The sequence below is a fragment of the Octodon degus genome, unplaced genomic scaffold, assembly GCF_000260255.1.
Source record: "Octodon degus isolate 3935 unplaced genomic scaffold, OctDeg1.0 scaffold00039, whole genome shotgun sequence".
Taxonomy (NCBI): Eukaryota; Metazoa; Chordata; class Mammalia; order Rodentia; family Octodontidae; genus Octodon; species Octodon degus.
Window position 1 is genome coordinate 807,463 of NW_004524615.1, and position 19,223 is coordinate 826,685.

At 60.5% G+C, this 19,223-nt stretch overlaps 1 protein-coding gene across 17 annotated transcripts in view; it reads right to left on the minus strand.

Moving 5' to 3' along the window:
• Nucleotides 1–19,223, minus strand: part of Mcf2l (MCF.2 cell line derived transforming sequence like) — a 94,483-nt gene that overhangs the window by 49,229 nt on the left and 26,031 nt on the right. For 7 of the 17 annotated variants that reach the window (XM_023715147.1, XM_023715143.1, XM_023715142.1 and 4 more), the window contains exon 1: nt 18,488–18,925. The exons of 4 other annotated variants lie outside the window; for them this stretch is intronic. In XM_023715147.1, coding sequence (XP_023570915.1) covers nt 18,488–18,584 — 97 coding nt within the window. In that variant the 5' untranslated portion in view covers nt 18,585–18,925. Of the gene's footprint in view, nt 1–4,367; nt 4,476–10,922; nt 11,112–12,484; nt 12,586–14,378; nt 14,586–18,487; nt 18,926–19,223 lie in introns of those variants that run through there. 6 more of the 17 variants (XM_023715140.1, XM_023715151.1, XM_023715148.1 and 3 more) reach the window with 4 other exon arrangements.

Genomic DNA, 19,223 nt, shown 5'->3' on the forward strand with positions numbered 1-19,223 from the left:
GAGAAGGAGGGGAGGGGGGGAAGGAGGGAGGGAGGGAGGGAGAAGCAAAACCCAGAGTCGAGCTTCAGTGATGAAGACTGGCGTAGTTGTCACGGGACGCTGCTCCCAGCAGCTCAGCTCTCCCCACCTCGAGCCCAAAATCACCGAGGTGACTCTTGTGCCAGGCTGCACACATAACTTCAGGCCCCACACCGGCTCGCAGCGCACTGAGCTGCGAGTGACATGCTGAAGGCTCTCGGGAGGCTGCACCCAGACAAGGGCAGTGGGCAGTGGGGATAGCCTGGCTGCTGTCCACACCAGCTACCTGGGCCCCAGGCTCCTGCTGCTTGTGGCAGCACCCAGACCGGAAGGGTCACAGACATCTTGGTCACTATGTCCAGGGCACAGCTGGAACACAGGGACACAGGGCAGCGAGAGGGAGGGCCTCTGTGGAGGCCGGGGTGTGACACAGGGCTGGAGGAGAGATGAACAGGAGGCCAAGAGCAGAGAAGCCCAGGAACCGTAGGGCTGTGTGCCCCACCCCCATTGGGCCCCAAGGACATCGTAGTGGCTGCCAAGGAAGCACCACAGCTGGCTCCCCACTGTGAGGCTTGGGTGCAAACCTGGGGGCAGTTGGGGCTGAGTGTGCAAGGCCCTGCCACATCGGTCTTCAGCATGAGACCCAGATGGGCTCTGGCAGTCTGTGGGGTCTGCTTCACCCTGCAAGAGGCTATGGCTGGAAGAATGAGCAGGCGTACAGGTGGACAGGGCACAGAGGGGGCTGGTGTGCAGGCTGTAGATGTGTGAGTACACAGATGTGTGGGTGGGCAGGCTGTTCAGGTACAAGGGTAGGCAGGGGGTGGGGGGCAGGCTGCAGGTGTGCAGGTACACAGATGTGCAGGTGTGCACGTGTGTGGGTACAGATGTACAGGTGTGCAGGCTGCAGGTGTGTGGGTACACGGACGTGCAAAGGTGAAGGCTGCAGGTATGTGGGTACAAGGGTAGGCAGGGACAGGTGTGCAGGTGGCAGATGGACAGACTGCAGGTGCACAGGTATGGGGATGTGTGGGTGTGCAAGTTGCAGTGTATGGGTACCAAGGTTGGCAGGGGGCAGGTGGGCAAGCAGGTGTGCAGAAGGGTAGGCTGCAGGTGTGCAGGCTACAGGTGTGAAGTTACACAGATGTGCAGGTGGGAAGGCTGCAGGTGTGCAGCTACAATGGTTGGCAGAGGGGCAAGTGTGCAGGTGGGCAGGTGCCCAAAGGGACAGGTACTGAGTGGGCCAGCTGCAGGGTGAAGGGTCCCCCGCGCATCTGTGCTGGCCTCTGCCTGGCCCTGTGTGGGGCCATGTGAGGATCAGCACACACTCCTGTGATACTGTCCTGAACAGCCCCTGTTCAGGGCCTCTGCTGCTCCTGGCCCTGGAGTGGACATGTCCTATGCGCCACATAGCAGTCAGAGGGTGCCGTCTCTACAGCATGCCCCATAGCGCAGGGGCCCGAGGGAGGCCGGTGACAGAGCTCGCAGCCTGCGGCCTTCAAGGACCCCAGGAAGGCCAGGTTCCCAACTCCTGTCTCTGGGGTCCCAGACAGTGAGGGACCTGCGAATTCAGTGAATTCAGCCCCGAGACTCGAGGTCCTGGGTCACTGGAGGATAGTCCTGGTATTGCCAACAGTCGTCCAAACCTCAGCACAAAGGTGTTTTGTTCAGGGCCCCGGGGGACTATGTCCCAGACCGTTGCTCTTCCCTCATACCTTCTCCTCTGGTGCCCAATTAGGACAGTCCCCCCATGTTTGCATTTGACCTGCAGAGCAGCACCCTGCTGAGGGCCTCAGTTCTAGCCCAGGATGCACGAGGAGAGTGGGCAGAGCCCAGAGGCAGGAGCAGATACCCAGTGGAGCCAGCCCACACCCCATCTGGATCTCACCCGCACTCAGCAGCCCCAGACACGAGGGCGCTGGGCCACCGCGGCAGCTGAGGGCTGCTGAGGCTCGAGCTGACCTGGGAGAAGAGCCCATGGTCAGGTGGAAGGCAGACAGGTTTCAGAAGAACCTCGGGAGCTTGACACCCTGCCCTGTCACCACTGGAGGAGGCCAGGAAGGAGGCTGCGCTGGCAGGAGCCTGGCACCACTCTTCACGGCGTGTCGTGGGCTCCCTGACACAGGGCTGTGGCTGGCAGATGCCACAACACAGTAGGTCACAATACAGCCTTTTGGAAGCCACGGCTGGCAGGTGCCCACGGGCTGGGCACTCAGCATGCCCTGAGATGGCCCAGTCCTGTCTCCAAGGGCTCGCAAAGCCCCAGACCCCTGCAGTTTGGATGTTCCAAGGACAGCCGGGCTGCCGATTGACCCAGCATGCATAAGATGGCTCTCACATCACACACACGAGTCACTCATGTCCTGTGCACATACTAGTCACATGCAGACACACATGCCACATGCACATCACATGCACACACAACACAGGCACAGCACCTGCCACGTGCACACTAACAGCCATCCCCCATCTACACATTCGCACATCACACCCTTATCACATGCATGTCATATGTACACCCTGTGCATACACACATCACATTCACATCACACACATGTGGATCTCATATACCAGGTGCACACACATACATATCGTATGCATGTGCATGTTACACACATACACCCCATGAGCCCAAAGCTAATTAAAAATGAAAGTGCTCTCTCGATGGCTTTTTTGTTTTGAGCTCCTTTCTAAAACGATGGTTTGTCAATGTGAGAACGCGCCCAGCGGGAGCTCCAGGAGGTCAGCCTGAGCAAACCCAGCGGGCGCCAACCCTTCTTGCTCGCCACTTGGCGGTGGCACAGGGCTGCTGGAGCCTTGGGCAGGAGCCCGTGGGTCCTGATGAGGGTGGCCTGGTGACCCATGTGCTGTGGCCAGCCATGGGCTCTGCACCCCAGGGCCCTCCTCTGTGGCTTTGCTGCCCACCCCAACCGTGTGTTGCATAAGGAACAGATGCCACGGCATACCACCTGCTGCCCACACCTCCGCACGTGTGCAGGTGGTCCTGCCCATCCACCAGGGCCGTGGCTTTCCCCCCTCGCAGCCTTTCCATGGACTTAACCCTCAGGGGTTCCCTGGCCCTCACAACATCACACTCCCTTGGGACACTCATCCATGAGCTCATTTGTCTTGAAAATAAACAAGCAGGGGGGCTGGTGAGATGGCTCAGTGGTCTAAAGCACCTACTTAGAACAAGCTTAGCAAAGTGCAGGGACGGCGGTTCAATCCCCCAGCACCACATGCCAGCCAGCCTCGCCCCCTGGTGGGCTGAGCTGGCCACACACACACACACACACACACACACACACACACACAAATTTAAAAGAAAAAGAAAATAAACAAGCAGGGATGTGACCTCAGCACAATGGGAGGCTGAGGTAGGAGGACTGTATGTTTGAGCCCAGCCTTGGTAACTGAATGACTTACTTTTGAGTGAGGTTGTCTCAAAAGGGCAGGAGCCATAGCTCAATACGAAGGCCCTGGGTTCAATCCAGGGTGTCCTGGCCTTGCCACCTGAACCCCGACAGCAGACATGCAATCAAATACTTCTCAGCCATGTGAGTCTGCGGTGAGCAACTACACTCAACCTACCGCACACCGCAGTCCCTGGTCCATCCCCACTGTTTCCTGTTAAGCTGGAAACATCAGGCAGCCATTTGTCGCTGGTGGAAGGTAGGGTTTCATTCAACAGATTCACTAAGCTTGTTTGGGGGGTGGTGAAGTCTGGGCCCGCCTCTTCCCAAAACCGGCTGAGGCCCAGCCTGCAGCCCGCACCCTTTCTGCCCAGGCGACTGTGCTCCCTGCATGCTCCCTTCTGCAGGGCCAGGTCCCTCAGCTCCCAGCCACTGTCACCCCCACCCCTATGTGGAACAAGCACTGAAATGAGATCAGCGGCTGGAAGCAGGTCAGGTTCCCAGCCCTGCCCTGGTGACCAGAGCTGGGGCTGTCCCCACAGAAGGAGCGGCACCACCACCCTGGCTCTGATGTCCGTCACCGCCCACTGAGTCTACGACTACCCGAACAAAGGCACCAAGGAGGGTTTGCTGCCGAACCCCAGGAGCAGCCCTGCACCTCTGCAGAAGAAGACAGCACTGTGCTCGCTGGAGCCACACTGTGACCACGGCCCACACCCTCCCCGAGGCCCGCTCTGTCCCTCGGTCCCCCACCTCAGCACCCCAATCCCCAACCAACCTCAGAGCCCAGCACTGGGCCCCGCCCCACCTCCCGCTGCACAGCTACGGCCCCTCTGTCAACAGTGGGCCCGCCTGTGCCCACCTGGACGGTCCTGGGGCAGCTGCCCTGTGCCTCGCCATGCCCATTCATGTCCAAGGAGTGGGCAGCCAGACACATACCTGCCTGTGCTTTCAGTAGCGGCCACAGAGTCGAGATGTCCTGGGACAGCAGGGAGACCCGGCTGAGGGTCATACTGGCCCTGGCCCTGGCCCCGTCACCGGTCAGGAGTGGTGACTCGCTTCTTGGAGCATCCACTTAGGAGGCACAAAGGAAGGCTGCACAGCTCCATCTTGGCTGCTGAGGAACAGAGCGCCTCCCAGCTACTGCTCAGGTCTGACTCCTGGGCCCCTGGCTGCTCCACCCCGGCTGGCCCTGCCGTCAGCGTCAGCGTGGATTTGATGTCCCTGATTAGGGAGCTCCGCTGAGCTCAGCTCACTTATCCTGTGCAGATGGTTTAACCCTTGAAACCCTGGTGGCAGCTGAGACTGCTGGCTGCAATTCAGGATACTGGTGCTGCCTGTCTGGACCCCCCTTGCAGGGGCCCCGCTCAGCCATATCCAGTCCATCCTGCAGGTCCCATCCACCACAGGGACCCAGGCCTGCCAGGTCCAGGGACCTGAGCCACAGGGGCTCAGTCAGGTCACCTGCAAGGACAAACACTGGAGGGCAAGGTGACCTCCAGGAGAGCCTGGGCCTCTGCCCTGGTAGCACGCAAGAGCCTGAAAGCTAGAACACACCCATGCAGGGCCGCTGCTTTTCTGCTGTCTGTCCAGCTGAGCTCCTCTGGTTTTTGGCATTCATGATTCTCCACTGCAGAAGCCCCGGAGGGAGCAGCAGGGAAGTAGGGAGGCCAGGTCCTCGAGTGCACACTGTAACCTCCCACCAGCATGAGCTTCTGCAGCCAGCAGGACCGGGAGGTCCAGGTGGTGTGGGCTGCAGTTCCGGTCTGACCGGGGTGGCCAAGGCTGCTCCAAGGTACCCCAGTGGCGGGGACTGGGACAGAGCTCCAGAGCCGGCAGGGCCACAGCCACCCAAGCAGGGTGTCAGGAAGAACACTGTTTCTGACCTCTGGAGGGAGGAAGGACTGCACTGTGGCACCCCTGACCCCCGGAAGCGTGGCTACCTGGAGCCTCATTCCACCCTCATCGGCACTGCGTTCCTGCCCGCGAGGATCCGCCCCACAGCTGGCCAGCATGGGACCCCAGCTGCCCACTGGGGAGTGGCGCCCTGTGCCCTGCCCAAGCTCTCCTCTGAGCCCCACAGGGATGGCCTCTGGGACCAAGGGAAGGGCAGGAAGAGCAACGGCAGCTTGCAGAGCCTTGGGCTTCTTGTTCACCACCCACAACCTAAATTTCCCCATCTTGGAGCAAGGAGACTGTGAGGCCAGTAAGAACACTCGTGGAGCCTCCTGGGCCCTGGCTCCCTGCACAGCAGTCACCGTCCGTGGCCTCTGGCTGCACTGCGGCACTGGCTGAGTCCCACACTCGCTCAGACCCTGGCCTGTGCCGTTCAGCATATCCAGAGGCTAGCTCAGTGCCAGCCACTACCACCCACTCCGCTGCACGTCACGCTGGCAGCCTCCCCACTAGAAGAGGAGGTCACCTCCACTCCTCATGTGGACTCAGGCCGAGGGCACTATCCAAGCAACAACCCATCTCCTACTAGCCGCTGTGCACCTGAAGCGTGGGCTCAGGGCTGGCGGACAATGTTCCCAGTCCTGACCCAAAAGACCTCTGTGGGCTACAGTGTTCTGGATCTCTGGTTCCATCTTTAGCCACTGGAGTGAGAGTCTCAGACTCTGAGCTCCAGTGGCCATACCATGGGGCCTCTTCACTGCACAGGACATGGGTAGCCTCTGGCCTGGGGTCCACTGCACCCTCCCCAACCTGGTCAGGGGAGGGGTATCCCTGGCAGAAGGCCCCCATTTCCATCTGCATGCACTGGGATGTAGCCATACCCATGAACCTTGCATCATTGGCCTTGGGGACAGGGCAACCACCTGGGACACAGGCGCAGGGTGAGGTGGAGTTTCTGGCACTGCCGAGAACAGTTTGACTTCTTGTGTTCAGTTTCCAAGTCCCTGATCTCCACCCACCCGCAGACAATGCTCAGCTACAGAACATCCTGCCGGACACACATGCTGACAGGAGCTTGAAGTGTGACATCCACTCCTACCAGACCACCAAGGTCCACCTCCCAAGTCCACTGAGGTCCACGTCCACTCTGCTGTGGTCTGGGCTTGGCAACACAGCAAGGGTCTCAAGTGGCCTCAGCACGCACCGTGCAGAGGTACACAAAGGGATGTAGAGACAGCTTCCAAGAATGAGGGTCACTCACAGAGGCCCTCAGCTGAAGCACGGGTACAGTGGGGGGGCTGGGCTCCTCCTTGACAAGAAGAAGTGAAGTTGCAGGGGGCGGGTGGCCAGGACAGAAGGAAGACAGTCCCACTTGTCCCTTCTGACACGATGTGTCTCCACACCGGGACCTTTGTTCACAAGGACCTTGGATCTGCAGACCATGCCGGACCTTCCCACTCATTACCCAAGCACACGTGCTGAGGAGGGTAACCTCTCCCCATGTCCCACCAAGAGGCAGATTCGAGGCCACTGACCTCAGTCCCCCTCAGTCCCATGGTGTGACCACAGCATAACCTCGGGGAGTTTCTCCGCCTGACCACACCCACGGCCTGCAGGGACACAGAGCGCATGCCCTGGTCTCACGCTGCAGGCACAGCTGGCCCTGCCCTGCTTCATTCATGACGCTTGAGAGACAGACCCCAGGCAGATGTGGCCTCAGCCTCCCGCAGCCCCTTGGGGACAGGGTTACAATGGCAAGGGCAGAGCCACTCTTTTCATCTGTTTTCAACGGCTCCTGGTCTACTTGTGCTTTCCAGCATAGTGCGTGCCGAATTTAAGTTTCTATACACTGCACTGAACTCAGGCGCAGACAGTGGCCCCTGCACTGGGGCCGCCACCCAGTGTCCAGCAGCCTTGGGTGGTGGCTGGTTTCCCTCCCCCGGGGCTTCAGGAGTGAAAGCTCTGGTCCTGTACAAGCCAGGAGCGTGAGGTGGGATAAATGGCCTGGCACAAATGACCCAGATGGGCCCCGCTGTCTCCTCCTGATGAACAGTGCATTTTACATGGCTGCTCCATCAGGTGTGGCCCCAGTGTGGGGCAGACACAGTACAAGAGCAAACACAGGTGGGGCCAACTCAAACAGAGTGCGGCAGAAGCAGGGACGGGAGGGCATGGCCCCATCCATCCGCCCAGATGGGACACCAAGGCTGGGCCACATAGGCGGCAGCCAGCATGGAGCCCCTCAGGGTGTCAGGTAAGTGTCTTGGAAGGCTGACAGCCACCTGTGTACGCCACATAACCTGGACGCTCAAGCTGCAGTCCCTGCTGCCAGGATCAAGGACAGCAGTGGGCACAGGGGACTCAGTCTCCCCACACCCGCCCTTGCATCTCAGGACCCACCTGAGGCGCCTGATGGTGAGTCTTGGTCCAGGGCAAACGAAGACCTGGACGCTGCTCTGCCCAGGTCCCCCCCAGCTGACAAGTGCATGACACGAGAAGACCCTGAAGTCCTTTGGAGCTCAAGACCACACTTGCCCTGAGGGTCAGGCGCCGCACACCTGCTGTGAGCCACCAGAGACGTGGCCAAGCTGGGCTCCAGGACCCAGAGGCTGCGTCCCTAGCCACAGACAGCACCTGGCAGGAAGAGGGAGCTCAGTGAGCTGGGTGCTAGGTGTGTCTGTGCTCTGTGCAGTTTCGTGGGGGTGGCGGGAGGTGAAAGTGGCTCAGGATGCCAGGTGGCAGCTGGGCTGTGCCAGACAGAAGCACGGCACAGCCATGCTTGGGCACCGTGGGCGGCACGAGGGCGTGGCTGCTGGGGCCCTGGGTCTGCCCTGCCAGGTCCCCCAACCTTGTGGAGGCCGGGGGTGGGGAGGGTGTCATTCCCTTGCGAGTTGATCCCAAAAACACAGCTTATGTGGAATACAGGGTGAACCCAGGTGCTAAGCCAAGTGCAGGATGCATCCCAACTCTGCCACACCCGGAGAGGCAGGGCCCGGTGCCCCCAGAGGAGCATCGTCCTGGCACTGGGTCACGGCACTCTTAGAAACTCCACTCCTACTCTCAGAGCTCTGAAGTTACTGCATCCTGTTTCAAACACTGTCGGCCTTGGTGCCCCACAAATGTGAGGGGCTCAGGGCACCCTGGGAGCCAGCAAGTCTGGGGACACGCGGGATGGGAGGTGTGACTTTGGGCATCTGACCTTGCCCCTGGAGAGGAGGGAAGGCTTGGGCTAAGATGGGCCTGGCACCGCACAGGGCGGGCACAGCCTATGCAGTGGGTGATGGAGCAGGGGGCAGGGACAACCCTGGTCACAGGGAGGCCATTGCCCAGAGCATGAGGACAAAGGGTGGCCCGTCACAGCTGCCCACTGCTGCTCAAGGTCACTGTCTCCACACCCACCAAAGATCCCCAGGGACACAAGAGCCTGGGGAGCGGCAGTGGGGGCAGGGACTGAGCTGCTCCCTGACTCTGGAGCAGGGAGGACAGAACTGGGACGCAGCACACCCCACCTGGGCCTGTCTCTCCAGTGTCCCCGGCTGTGTGGCACTGGTCAGCACAGGGGGTCAGGTTCCTCTTTCACCCACCCTTCCAAGCTCCTGTTCCCTCCCCCCAGCCCTCAGTGACCCACCTTTTCTTCTTCTTCCTTGCACCACCATCAAAAGCCACTCTGCCCTGGCCCGAGGCCCGCCCTGACCTAGGCCCTGGTTCCTTCTGCTCTTTGGTCTGGGCTGGTTGGTCAAGGACACCTGCTGCCCCCCAGCTGTCCACCCAGCGATGCACCAGACAACAAGGTGTTCTCAGATGTGGTGACAGGTGCTGGGTGTGCCCAGGTGACCAGCCATCCAGAAGGCTCTGAGCAGCAGCTGCCCACGGCCTCTGCTGTTGCTTCCAGATCTCCCTGCTGGAGAGAAGCCACAGGTCTGTCTCTGATCAAAGACACTGCAGTCAGCCCTGCAGGTGAAAGTCAGCTCTCTGGACTAAAATTGGAAGGGGCCTCATAGCCCACCCCACTTTCTGCCATCCTGCCTGCCAGGCAGGGTGCCCAGAGCCCATTACTCCAGCCTGTGTCCACGCTGACAGTGTGCCTCACTCAGTAGGCCTAGGTCCCGTAGGGTTTGGATCTAAAATGGTGCCCAAACTTCACATGTTTGGGAGGTGACTGGACCCTGGACTCGGAGCTGAATTGCTACTGCAGGTCCTGGTGGGAGGAGAAGTGGTTCCTGGGGTTTGGGCCAGAAACCCCCTGCTCCTCCCTTCTCCCTGCTTCCTGTCTGCCATGCCCAGAGCAGCTCTCCTCCCTAGGCTCCTCTGCCCTGCCCTCCTGCCTTGGAGAGGCCCACCAAAGACAAACATGAGCCAAAATAAACCTTTTCTCCTTGGAACTGTGCGTGTCAGGTGTTGTGTCACCACCTCGCCTACCCCAGGCTGATCCCCTTCCACCCTCCTCATGCCCCGTCTGCCTCCCTCAACTGCAGCATGAGCTGCAACATCAGCTGAAGCTTTGCCCCACGGGAGGCCCTGGGCTTCTTCAGCACCCGAGAGTACTCCCCTACCCCCAGGCGGGCTCCTGGACAGGGCCAGGTACTCCCTATGCATTTGGTGACAACTGATCTGCCCTGAGGACCGGCGATGTGGCCGGCCAACCAGGTGCACAGATGGCAAAAGGGAGCATTGCTTCTGCCTGGGCCAAGTCAACAGTGAGAAGTTGGTGCTCTTCCAAGCGGATCTGGGGATGGGGACACAGCTCAGGGGTGGAGTCCTGGGCTCAGCCCACGGTGCGGCAAAAACAATAACATGAGACACGACCAGAGCCGAAGTGAACATTTCTGGGTGTCAGATGTTAGACAAACACACAGGAGCCCAGAAACCCAGGAACAGGAGGTGGCTGTGAACTGCTGGGGGGCAACCAGGCACCAAGTGCCCCCCAGGACACTCCTTATTGATTTCCTTAAGTGTGTCGCATGTCAGGCTCCCATGGGCCCGGCCAGCACTCCCAACACTCCACTCCCCAGCATTGCACTGACTTTGACATCCGCCCAAAGGACAGTGACTCTAGGCCCTCAGCGGCCACCAGGAGTGACAGCAGGACAGCTCTGCCCACAACAGCTCAGCCCCCACAGGGCCATCCTCTCAGTCAAATCACACCCGACTGGGTCCAGGCCTGGGCTCAGTGTACGTGCAACTTAGATACCCAGGCCACCGTCCATCTGGGAAGGCAGTATTGTTCTAATTTAGATACGAGGTCCCCAGACAGCATGAACAGAAACTCAGAACAAGAGCCATGCCCCAGGGCCCACTGCACTGCTGGGTATGGCCGGCCCAGCCGGATCCCATGCAGGGGGATTGCTGGGGCCAGAACCGAAGGCACATACTGTCCTCTGGGCTGCAGAGGGAAGCTGAGCACAGTGTGAAAAACAGCAAACGCCGAGAGTCTGGGGGCAAATGTCATGTGCATGCTCAGCTATCCAGGGAGACACCCAGCAGCCACCCACCAGCTCCTGAGGGGTGGGAAGGGCTTGCACTGTCTCACATGCTCTCCACCACTCCAGGGAGCTCACACTCTTGGAGTCTGTTTTGTTCCCATAGGGGGAAACGTACCTAGTGTCTCCAAGGTGTGCACCCGAACAGGAAATGGGGCATGTGGGCCCCCAGACTCACATCCCAGCCATTCCATGTCCTGAAAGGTGAGCACTGGCCCTCGGGTTCACACTAGCACCTTCCAGGTGCAGGACACGGCCAGGTGCCAGCCAGAGCCACAGCAGCATCCGGGAACACAGCCTGTTTACACTGTAGGCCCGGTGGGAGGAAACGGGTGGTGAGGAGCCTGCGCTGAGCAGGGCCACATTCCCGCTGGCCACTGCTCCAAGCTGATGAAGTCCAGGTGTGGCAACCATTCGAGAAATGTGGGCAAGTCTATAGCGCCTACCTGGGCCTGGCCCACAACAGACACTCAGAACGTGCTTCTCCATGAGAGGAAAGAACTGCACGGGTGAGGAGCCCTTCGTTCATTCTCCGTGCTTGTGGAGCGCGGAGACACCTGTCCTTCTGCACGGGGAGTGCTCTGAATGCCTCTTCAAGTGGCTGTGGGTGTGGACGGGCTCGTGCCAGGGAAGAGGCAACTTATGCGAGAGCACTGGGGGGCACTGCAGGCTGCCACGGCTATCGCCTCCTGACTCGGGCATCTGGGACGTGTTATTTCCTGTTTCTCTAGTGCAGCACGAATGAAGCTGATTTTATTAGGTTTGTTCTTTAAAACTTCTTTAAAAAACAGGCTCAGAAAAGTCTCTGGTCCCCAGATCTACCTGAGGCTGCAGGCTCCAAGCAAACATCTCACAGGGTTTAAACCCATTTAAAGCACATGCTGCGGGTCCTCGTGACAGTGACCTGCAGCACAGACACAGCCCCGCAGTTCTGCAGGGGCCAAGGACTGGCACGCGTGAAGGAGCCACTGATCTATGCAGAGCCTGAAGGAGGACCTTGGCGGGCAGGCACGTCCCTCCGCTGGGGACTGGAGCGCCGAAGACGCCGCTGCTAGACATGCACGCACTGCAGGCAGCTCAGCAGAGGAGGCCGTGCTGCCCGGACTTGGCCACACCGGATGGAGCCCCCTCCCCCGTTCATGGTGCCTCTGTGCTGCAGAGTCGCATGTCCCTGTGGCCAGCCAGGGACACCACAGAGGCACAGAGCCACCTGCCCTGCTGCCCATGTAGCACTAGAGAAGCCAAAGGTGGCAAAAAACACGTGAAGCTTCCCAGGCCTGGCAGAGGCCACAGCCCACACAGAAAACTGTCGGTGTGACTGTGCCACCTCCCTGACTCAGGGTCACCACGGACGCAGCAGGGAAGGCCACCCAGCGCCACCCGACCTGGGAGCCATGGCCACATCCCAGGAGGAAGTTCCCGCCCTGCCTTTCGCTGGACTTGAGCTCTTCACTCAGCACAGCCCTGAGGCTCAGCCCCGACTCTCCCTGCAGACCAGACAGCTCACGGTTCTGCTGGGAGGGGAGAACCACCTCCCCCTCCCTGGACTGGCATTGGTCCATTTCTTCTGCAGAGTCGGCTCGGCTACGGAGCACCACCTGCAGCCACGGTGTGGGCCAGGCTCTGTCCCACCAAGACCCTTGCGCACAGAGGCAACAGTGAATAAGCGGGAGGCCTTACCTCCTGTTGGCCACCCAGGTGTGCATGGCAGACACTGGGCAGGTGACAACATGGCACCAGCACGGGCTGGAGACACCCGGTCTGCCCAGCCCTGGCCCTGGCCCTCCTCACTCGTCTGAAGGGCAGGGCCAATCTGCCTGGCTACAGAAGCACAATTTCAGTTCCCTTTCTGGCCACACTGACTCAGCCCCTGCTGTGTCCTTGCTAGGGGGGAGGGCGCCAGCCTTTGCCCGTCTGAGGCAGCACTTCTGCCAGCCTGACTGTGGCCGTCACGTGCACAGCAGCCCAGGGAAGCCAGGAGCGGAAGTGGACTGATTGAGCAGTAAGCACCAGCCGCCTTCTACCCCAGGTTCCCGGGCAGAGGCAAGGACCCTGGGCCAGGTTTACGAAGCCCCTGACCACCCTAGGGTGCCCTCCACCCCGCCACCTGCCCTTCCACTCTAGACTTGGCCTTGCAGGACCCCATCCACCTTGATGTGGGACAGGGGCTTGCTGCCTTCCATCCCCACTGCAGCCAACCCTGAGGGAACCGTATGCCACCAGCCAGGGGCCTCAGCCACCAGTGACCCTGACACTCAGGGCTCCTGCGCCTCTGAGTCCTGAGTGCTCCACTGCTTTCCTGGACTGTTCCTAAACACCAGGAAAAGTGTAGGTCTCTTCTGGGGTGGGCGGTGGACACATGAATCCACAGTTGTCTCTGTCAAGTGTTAGACTGCTTTGCCCAGGTGTTGGCTCCTCAGCCCAGAACTGAGCCCCACAGAAGCTGCTAGCACTCAGCCTCAGTTTCCCTAAAGGAAAAGGGTGTCATCATTCTATGAGCAGAAGACCGAGGTGAAGGGCAGGCCCATCAATGGCCACAGGGCCATCACTGTGCTTCACAACATGCCTGGGAGCCCCACCCTCCGCACCTGCTGCCAGGCCCCTCCCCACTCCCTGTCCACTGCCTGGCCCCTGTCTATGGGAACCCACAGCCTCTGCCCTTCCCGCTCGGGTTCCTGAGCTGGGCGGGGCTCACCCCAAGCCCTGCTGGAGGAAGATGTCCTCACAGGTCGTGCTGTGCCCTCCTGGGCTGCCTCCGATGCTACCAGAAGAGGCAGCTGGAGGGACACAGCCACACAGCCACCCTGGGAGCCAGCTACAAGCAGGGCTGGGGTGCTGACCCCAGGCCTCCTCCAGTGCCACTACCTGCTATTCCCAGCAGCACAAACTGGGCTCAGGGAGACCAGAACAAGGCTCACCAATGGCAAAGCTCAGCTCTGGAGCAGGATTCAGACTGCTGGCCCAGGGACACGGCACCAAACACCATGCAGAAGCACGACACAGGGCCCCAGTCTTCTGAGACCCCAAACACAGATCCTAACAGACAGACGTGAGTTCAGAGTGGCACCAAGGACCCCACTTCAAGGGAGGGCACCCCAGCTACACTTTTGACCTTGGGGCTGGGTGGAACCCCCAGGGCCAGAAAGGTCCCCATCCTCCTGATAGAGCTACAAAAAGTCTACTTTGTGCTAGTCCACACAAATGCCGGAGACTGATCTTCACAACTAGCCACCTGCGGGCATGTCCCTTTGTCAAGAGACAACGATACCACGTAGCTGACAGCCTCTCTGCTGGGTGTCTATCATCTGCCCCTGGCACCTGAAGGACAGTCATGATGGGCTCACAGTTGGGCAGGGGCAGCCATGCTGCCAGGCGGGGATGTTGTTTGCCTGGGTAAGCAAGGGTGACGGGAGTGGGCACGCTGACCCATCCCACTTGCACGCTGCGGGCTCCCGGAGGCCCAGATGACCTCCCCACCAACCAGAGGGCAGCCCAAGCCCCTCACGCCACACTGCCCAGCACCGCTGCCATGGCACCAGAGCCCCTCCCAGAGAGTGGCAGGGGACAGACTCACCCTCAGCTACGGAGCACAGCCACGAGCACCACTCAGAGCAGAGGTAGTAGCTTTGCATCTCTGCCACGGAGATTTGGGCCAGCCCTCTGCCTGCCATGGCCTCTGCTCCCTCACCACAGCCCCACCTGGGCACCAGTGGCGGCCACAGCTCGGCCTCTGAGGTCTCTGTGAGATCTGCTACTTTCCACTTTCACTTCACCACTAGCTGGGCCAGGCTAAAGGGCACCACTCTCTAAACACTGCCATTTCTCTCCACCCTGCTTGTTTACACACGGGCAGAAGGATGCTGGGACACCCGCCGCCCCAGGAAGGAACCGTTCAGTGCAACATTCCCAGGGCACAGGGCCCAGGGCAGGGAGGCAGACGAGAGGAGACGGAGCCCGGCCTCCACCACTGGGGTGGGAGAGGGCAGTAGACAGCTGTGGCCCTGGCTGTCCCTGTGGCACACACCACAGCTGCGCCTTCCTCCACCCAGGCTCCTGTCCACCCCGAAGAGAAGCTGCGGCTGCGAGGGAAGGGGTGGGACTTGCACAGTGACCCTGCTACCCTCTGTCCTCTCCAGCACTTCCTTAGGAATCAGAACTTGGGTTGCAGAAAACACCTCCACTCAGCGCCCAGAAGACCTGGGCGGGAGCACACGCCCAGTCTGGACCTCAGCATGCACCATCCATGGCATGACTTCAGTGGACAGTGGCTCAGGTGAGCACTGCCCTGCCCAGCAATGTGGGCAGGGACAGATCCCTGACCCAGACCAGCACGGCAAGAGGTCCCTGCTATTCTTGGTGCTAACCTGGTGGCTGCAGCCTCCCTACCAGGGTGGTGGGGTGTGTGCTGCCACCCAGTGTTCTTTAGGGACAGAAACACGCGGGCATGCCACAGAGATGGCACCATGGGAACCCCAGAAGGGCCCCGCAGACCCCCACTGAGCCCCACCAGAGACTCCACAGATTCTTCACAAGCGGACAGACCCCACAAAGACCACATGGAGAGATCCAGAGACCATGCAGGAACTCACAAGGCCCAGGACCCTCAGAGACCCGAGGACTCCTGCAAGCACCCAATATGGGTCCTCGGCCTGGGCCCGGTGGTTCCCAGGAGGCCCTGGGGAGATGGGTGGGGAAGAATCCGGAAGCCAATTTCATCCCAGGTGCCTGAGATTAAAATTTAACAGCAATCACCAGATTTCTTCAGACCACAAACCCTCTTCTCAAACAAACTCAAAGGCGCCCCCATGAGACGGCCCGGCCAGTGTCCTGTGGTAATCCAACCGGCTTGCCCGGCAGCTGTAGGCTCTGGGAGTCATGCTTAAGAAGCCCACAGAGGAGCGAGGTGAGCGTGGGCCTCCTTCCGCCTCACGTGTCTGGACAAGTGGACTCAGCTCTGCCGGAGGATGCCCACGGCAGGACTCACAACCCACGGCCAGGGCCAGAGCTGCTCTTTCCCACATACCTGCACCCATCTCGCTGCCTGCAGGACAACCGAGGGCTTCCCAGGAACCCTCACTGCTCTCCCTGGCCCTGCATGGACACAGCAACCCTGGTCTGAGCAGGGTATGTGGCCCCTTCCCCTGGTCACTGTGGAAGGCTGACCCTGAGGCTGTGGCTCTGGTCGGGGAGCTGGCCACCATCGGGGACACGCTCAGTCCCAGAACTGCTGGCCCTGGGTGACCTGGGCCTGCCTGGACAGTCCCATGAAAATAGTGCTAGGTCTTCAGCATTCTTAAGTGGCACAAGAAGTGTCCATTTAAGGAGCACTGATTTGTCCAGGAGAAATTAAAAATCCCCAGCGTGTCCTCCACTGAGTTCTACGTGACCATCAGAGAGGCTGGTTTCTCCAAGAGCTCACTCCGGAAGCGTGGCTCTTCATGGCATGTGACTTCGCACTACACATGACCTCACACGCGAGCATCTTCCGAGCCTCTACTTGCAAGGGAAGTCTTGCAGCTGATCAAACCCAAACGCGTGCTCTCCGAGCACAACCTAAGGAGGCAGCCAGACCAGCCAGAGCCAGACCCACGCAGGGGGCTCGTGTACAGGGGTGCAGCCAGCAGCAGGTGGGCGTGGAGGGAGAGTGCCAGGTGTAGCAGAGAGGAGGCCAGGCTTGGCAGGGCCACAAGGCAGCCTGGACACCCACCTGCCCATCGTCCTGTGTATCTGGTCACTCCAGTGGTAGATGTCTGGAGCTCTCAAGCACAGCCTGTGGTCACCTGGTCTGTCCCCGCGGCCACACCCCTGCCCATAGGCTTGTGTCCTGGCAGATGATCCAGCGTGCCCAAGCCGGCCACCTGCCCAAGGTCAGGCTCTGTGATACCACAGTTCAAGCGACCTCCAGGCACAGCTGCTGCACATGGACTGCCAGGGTGACATCAGAGGACAATGAAGCCTTTCCTGAGCTAGGACCCAGGCCCTGTGCCCATGAGGCACCTCTGCACGTGGAATCCACTGTGACAGCCCCTAGGTGTTGAGCTGCTGAGATAGAACCCAGGGTCCCAGCCCCATAGGAGGCTTCTTTGGTTGTGGCCCAGGACTCCATCTGCTCTATAGTTCTGCTGCTCTGTGGCCTGGTGGTGGAGCCAGCCAGTGGGATCACATGCGGAGTCCTCTCCCCAGCTTCCAGCAGCCCAAGCCGCACCTCCAGCACAGGCCCCTGTGCATGGGGACTCCTGTATGGTGACATACCCTGGCCTGTCCCGTAGTGTCTCTATCTTCCTGTCCTTTGTCACAGCTCTGACCATGTCAACTGCAGCTCAGCTGTGACTTCTACTCTCTCATGTAGACATTACTGCTGAGCCCCAGGATGCCTCCTCTACAGCTGGGTGGTGCCTGTGTCCTGTTGCTGTCTCCTGCATTCACCTGGGGAGACGACTCAGCACCTGCCGTCTGTCCAGAGACCTGGCACCTGCACCCGAGCGGCCACCCGCTTGCTCAGCCTCTGCGTCGGGCTGCCTGCGCACCCATATCACACAAAGGCAGGCCAGCGGCACACCAGTGTGGCAGGTCACACCTGCCTGGCAGGGTCACGCGTGCCTCGCCATCCAGCCTTGCGGGGCCCCAGGCCCCTGTCTGCTGTCACGGCACAGCTCACACGCCCCTTGTCCCATCCCCGGGGAGATCCTCCCAGGGCACCCACCCATGCCAGCCCCTCTATCCCTGCTGGACATGACTGCCCCAGCTGTTGTGCCTCTGTGCGTGCCTTCTGACACCCTCCTTCCCATCTGTATTTTCAGGCTGTGAGAAGCGGCCTTGCGGGGCCAGCTTCCACTGCCCCATATCTCAGAAGCTGACAGGGATGCTGGCTGTCCCTGCCTTCTCCCCATCGCAGGCTTTCTGGTCACAGTGCCCTGGGGCTATCTTCACAAGTGACCACCTCTGGCACCAGCCACGCACAGGACGCTGCCCAGCCACATCAGAATACCTGCAAGCATTCTCGGGACATTTGCTGGCTCTGCCCAGCTCTACCTGGGCCTTCTCATGGCTCCGGCAGGTCTCCCTGACCCTGCTGGGTCCTGGGCCTGAGTCTGGGTAGGCCGAGGGAACTAAAAGATCTAGGACCTAGGGACCCTGGAGACCGACCCGGGGGCACTGCTGCCAGCTCAGGGCTGGGGACACTCAGCTCTTCTCCTCAGTTCCACGTCCAGCTACCATGGAGGGGAGCTCTCACTGTGGGCCCCACACTCCAAGTCCACTGTGCTACTCACCATCCAAGGGGCAGGCCCTAACTGTGCAGTGGAGCACTTGGGGGCCCCTTCAGAGACCCTCCCGCACCTGGCTTCGGAGAGGAAGGACATGATGGTGCCGGCTTTTGGGTGCTGAGATTCAGCTCCCTGGGCAGCACGGGTGGGGGGAGTGGCCAGCACCAGCCAACCAGTGAACAACCTTCTCACCACAGAGAGGAAGAGGAGGAAGAGAAAGGGCGGGAGGGTGTCACTCTGCCAGCTGTGCCCACCCGGGGCTGCCCAGCTGGTCTGTGTTTGTCATCTTTCTGGCCAGCCAAGATGTCTGATGCCTGTCTCAGGTTTCAGGCACCCTGAAGGCTCACGGTCTCACAGATGACAGAAGCATCCCTAGAAGATGGCACCTGGGGACATATGACTCTGTCCCCGAACTCACCTGATTTCTGGCGCCCTGGTGCTCTCCGGCGCCTCCGCCTCCGAGTCAGGCTCCAGAACCGACGTGTGGAACCCCAAAATGCTACCTTCTCCGCCATTGTGTCTGCCACACAGTTGTTGTGAAGCCCACGCGGTGCCAACTGTTCGGGACGGTCACACACAGGGTGACTGAGCTCTTGGCTTCCACAGAGGTTGGATGACTCAGGGCAGGCTCCAGGGCCCCTCAGGAAGCACTGGATGTGACGTCCCTGGTCACCTTGGACTTGGCCGAGGCTTCAGAAAGCAAGAGGGCCCGGGGCCTCCTGAACTGTGCCGGCTGGGACCTCAGGTCTCCGATGCCCTGTGGCCCAGGTCGCAGCCGCAGTGCTGACGAGGACCTGGGCAGTGGGGACGGCTGCACCACCCATCTGCTGGCGAGTCCTGCACACTTCCTTCCTTGCGGGGCGGTGTGGACACAGAGACAATGTCAGGGAGCCACACAGGCTGAAAACACCTTCCAGGCTCAGGAAGTCTCAAGTTCAAACAAACAACCACAAACTGGGAGGAAGGGAGGCACCGGCTGCCGGCACTTCTGAAACACACTGGGAAGTTCTGCCGCCACAGTCTCAGGCTCTGTCCCCTACGGAGCGGCGGGAGGGAGGGAGGGAGGAAACGGCAGGCAGCCTCGCCTGGCAGGCGACACTTTCCAGGGGCGACTGCTCAGCCTGAGCTGTGGGCCCACAGAAGCTTCTGAGAGG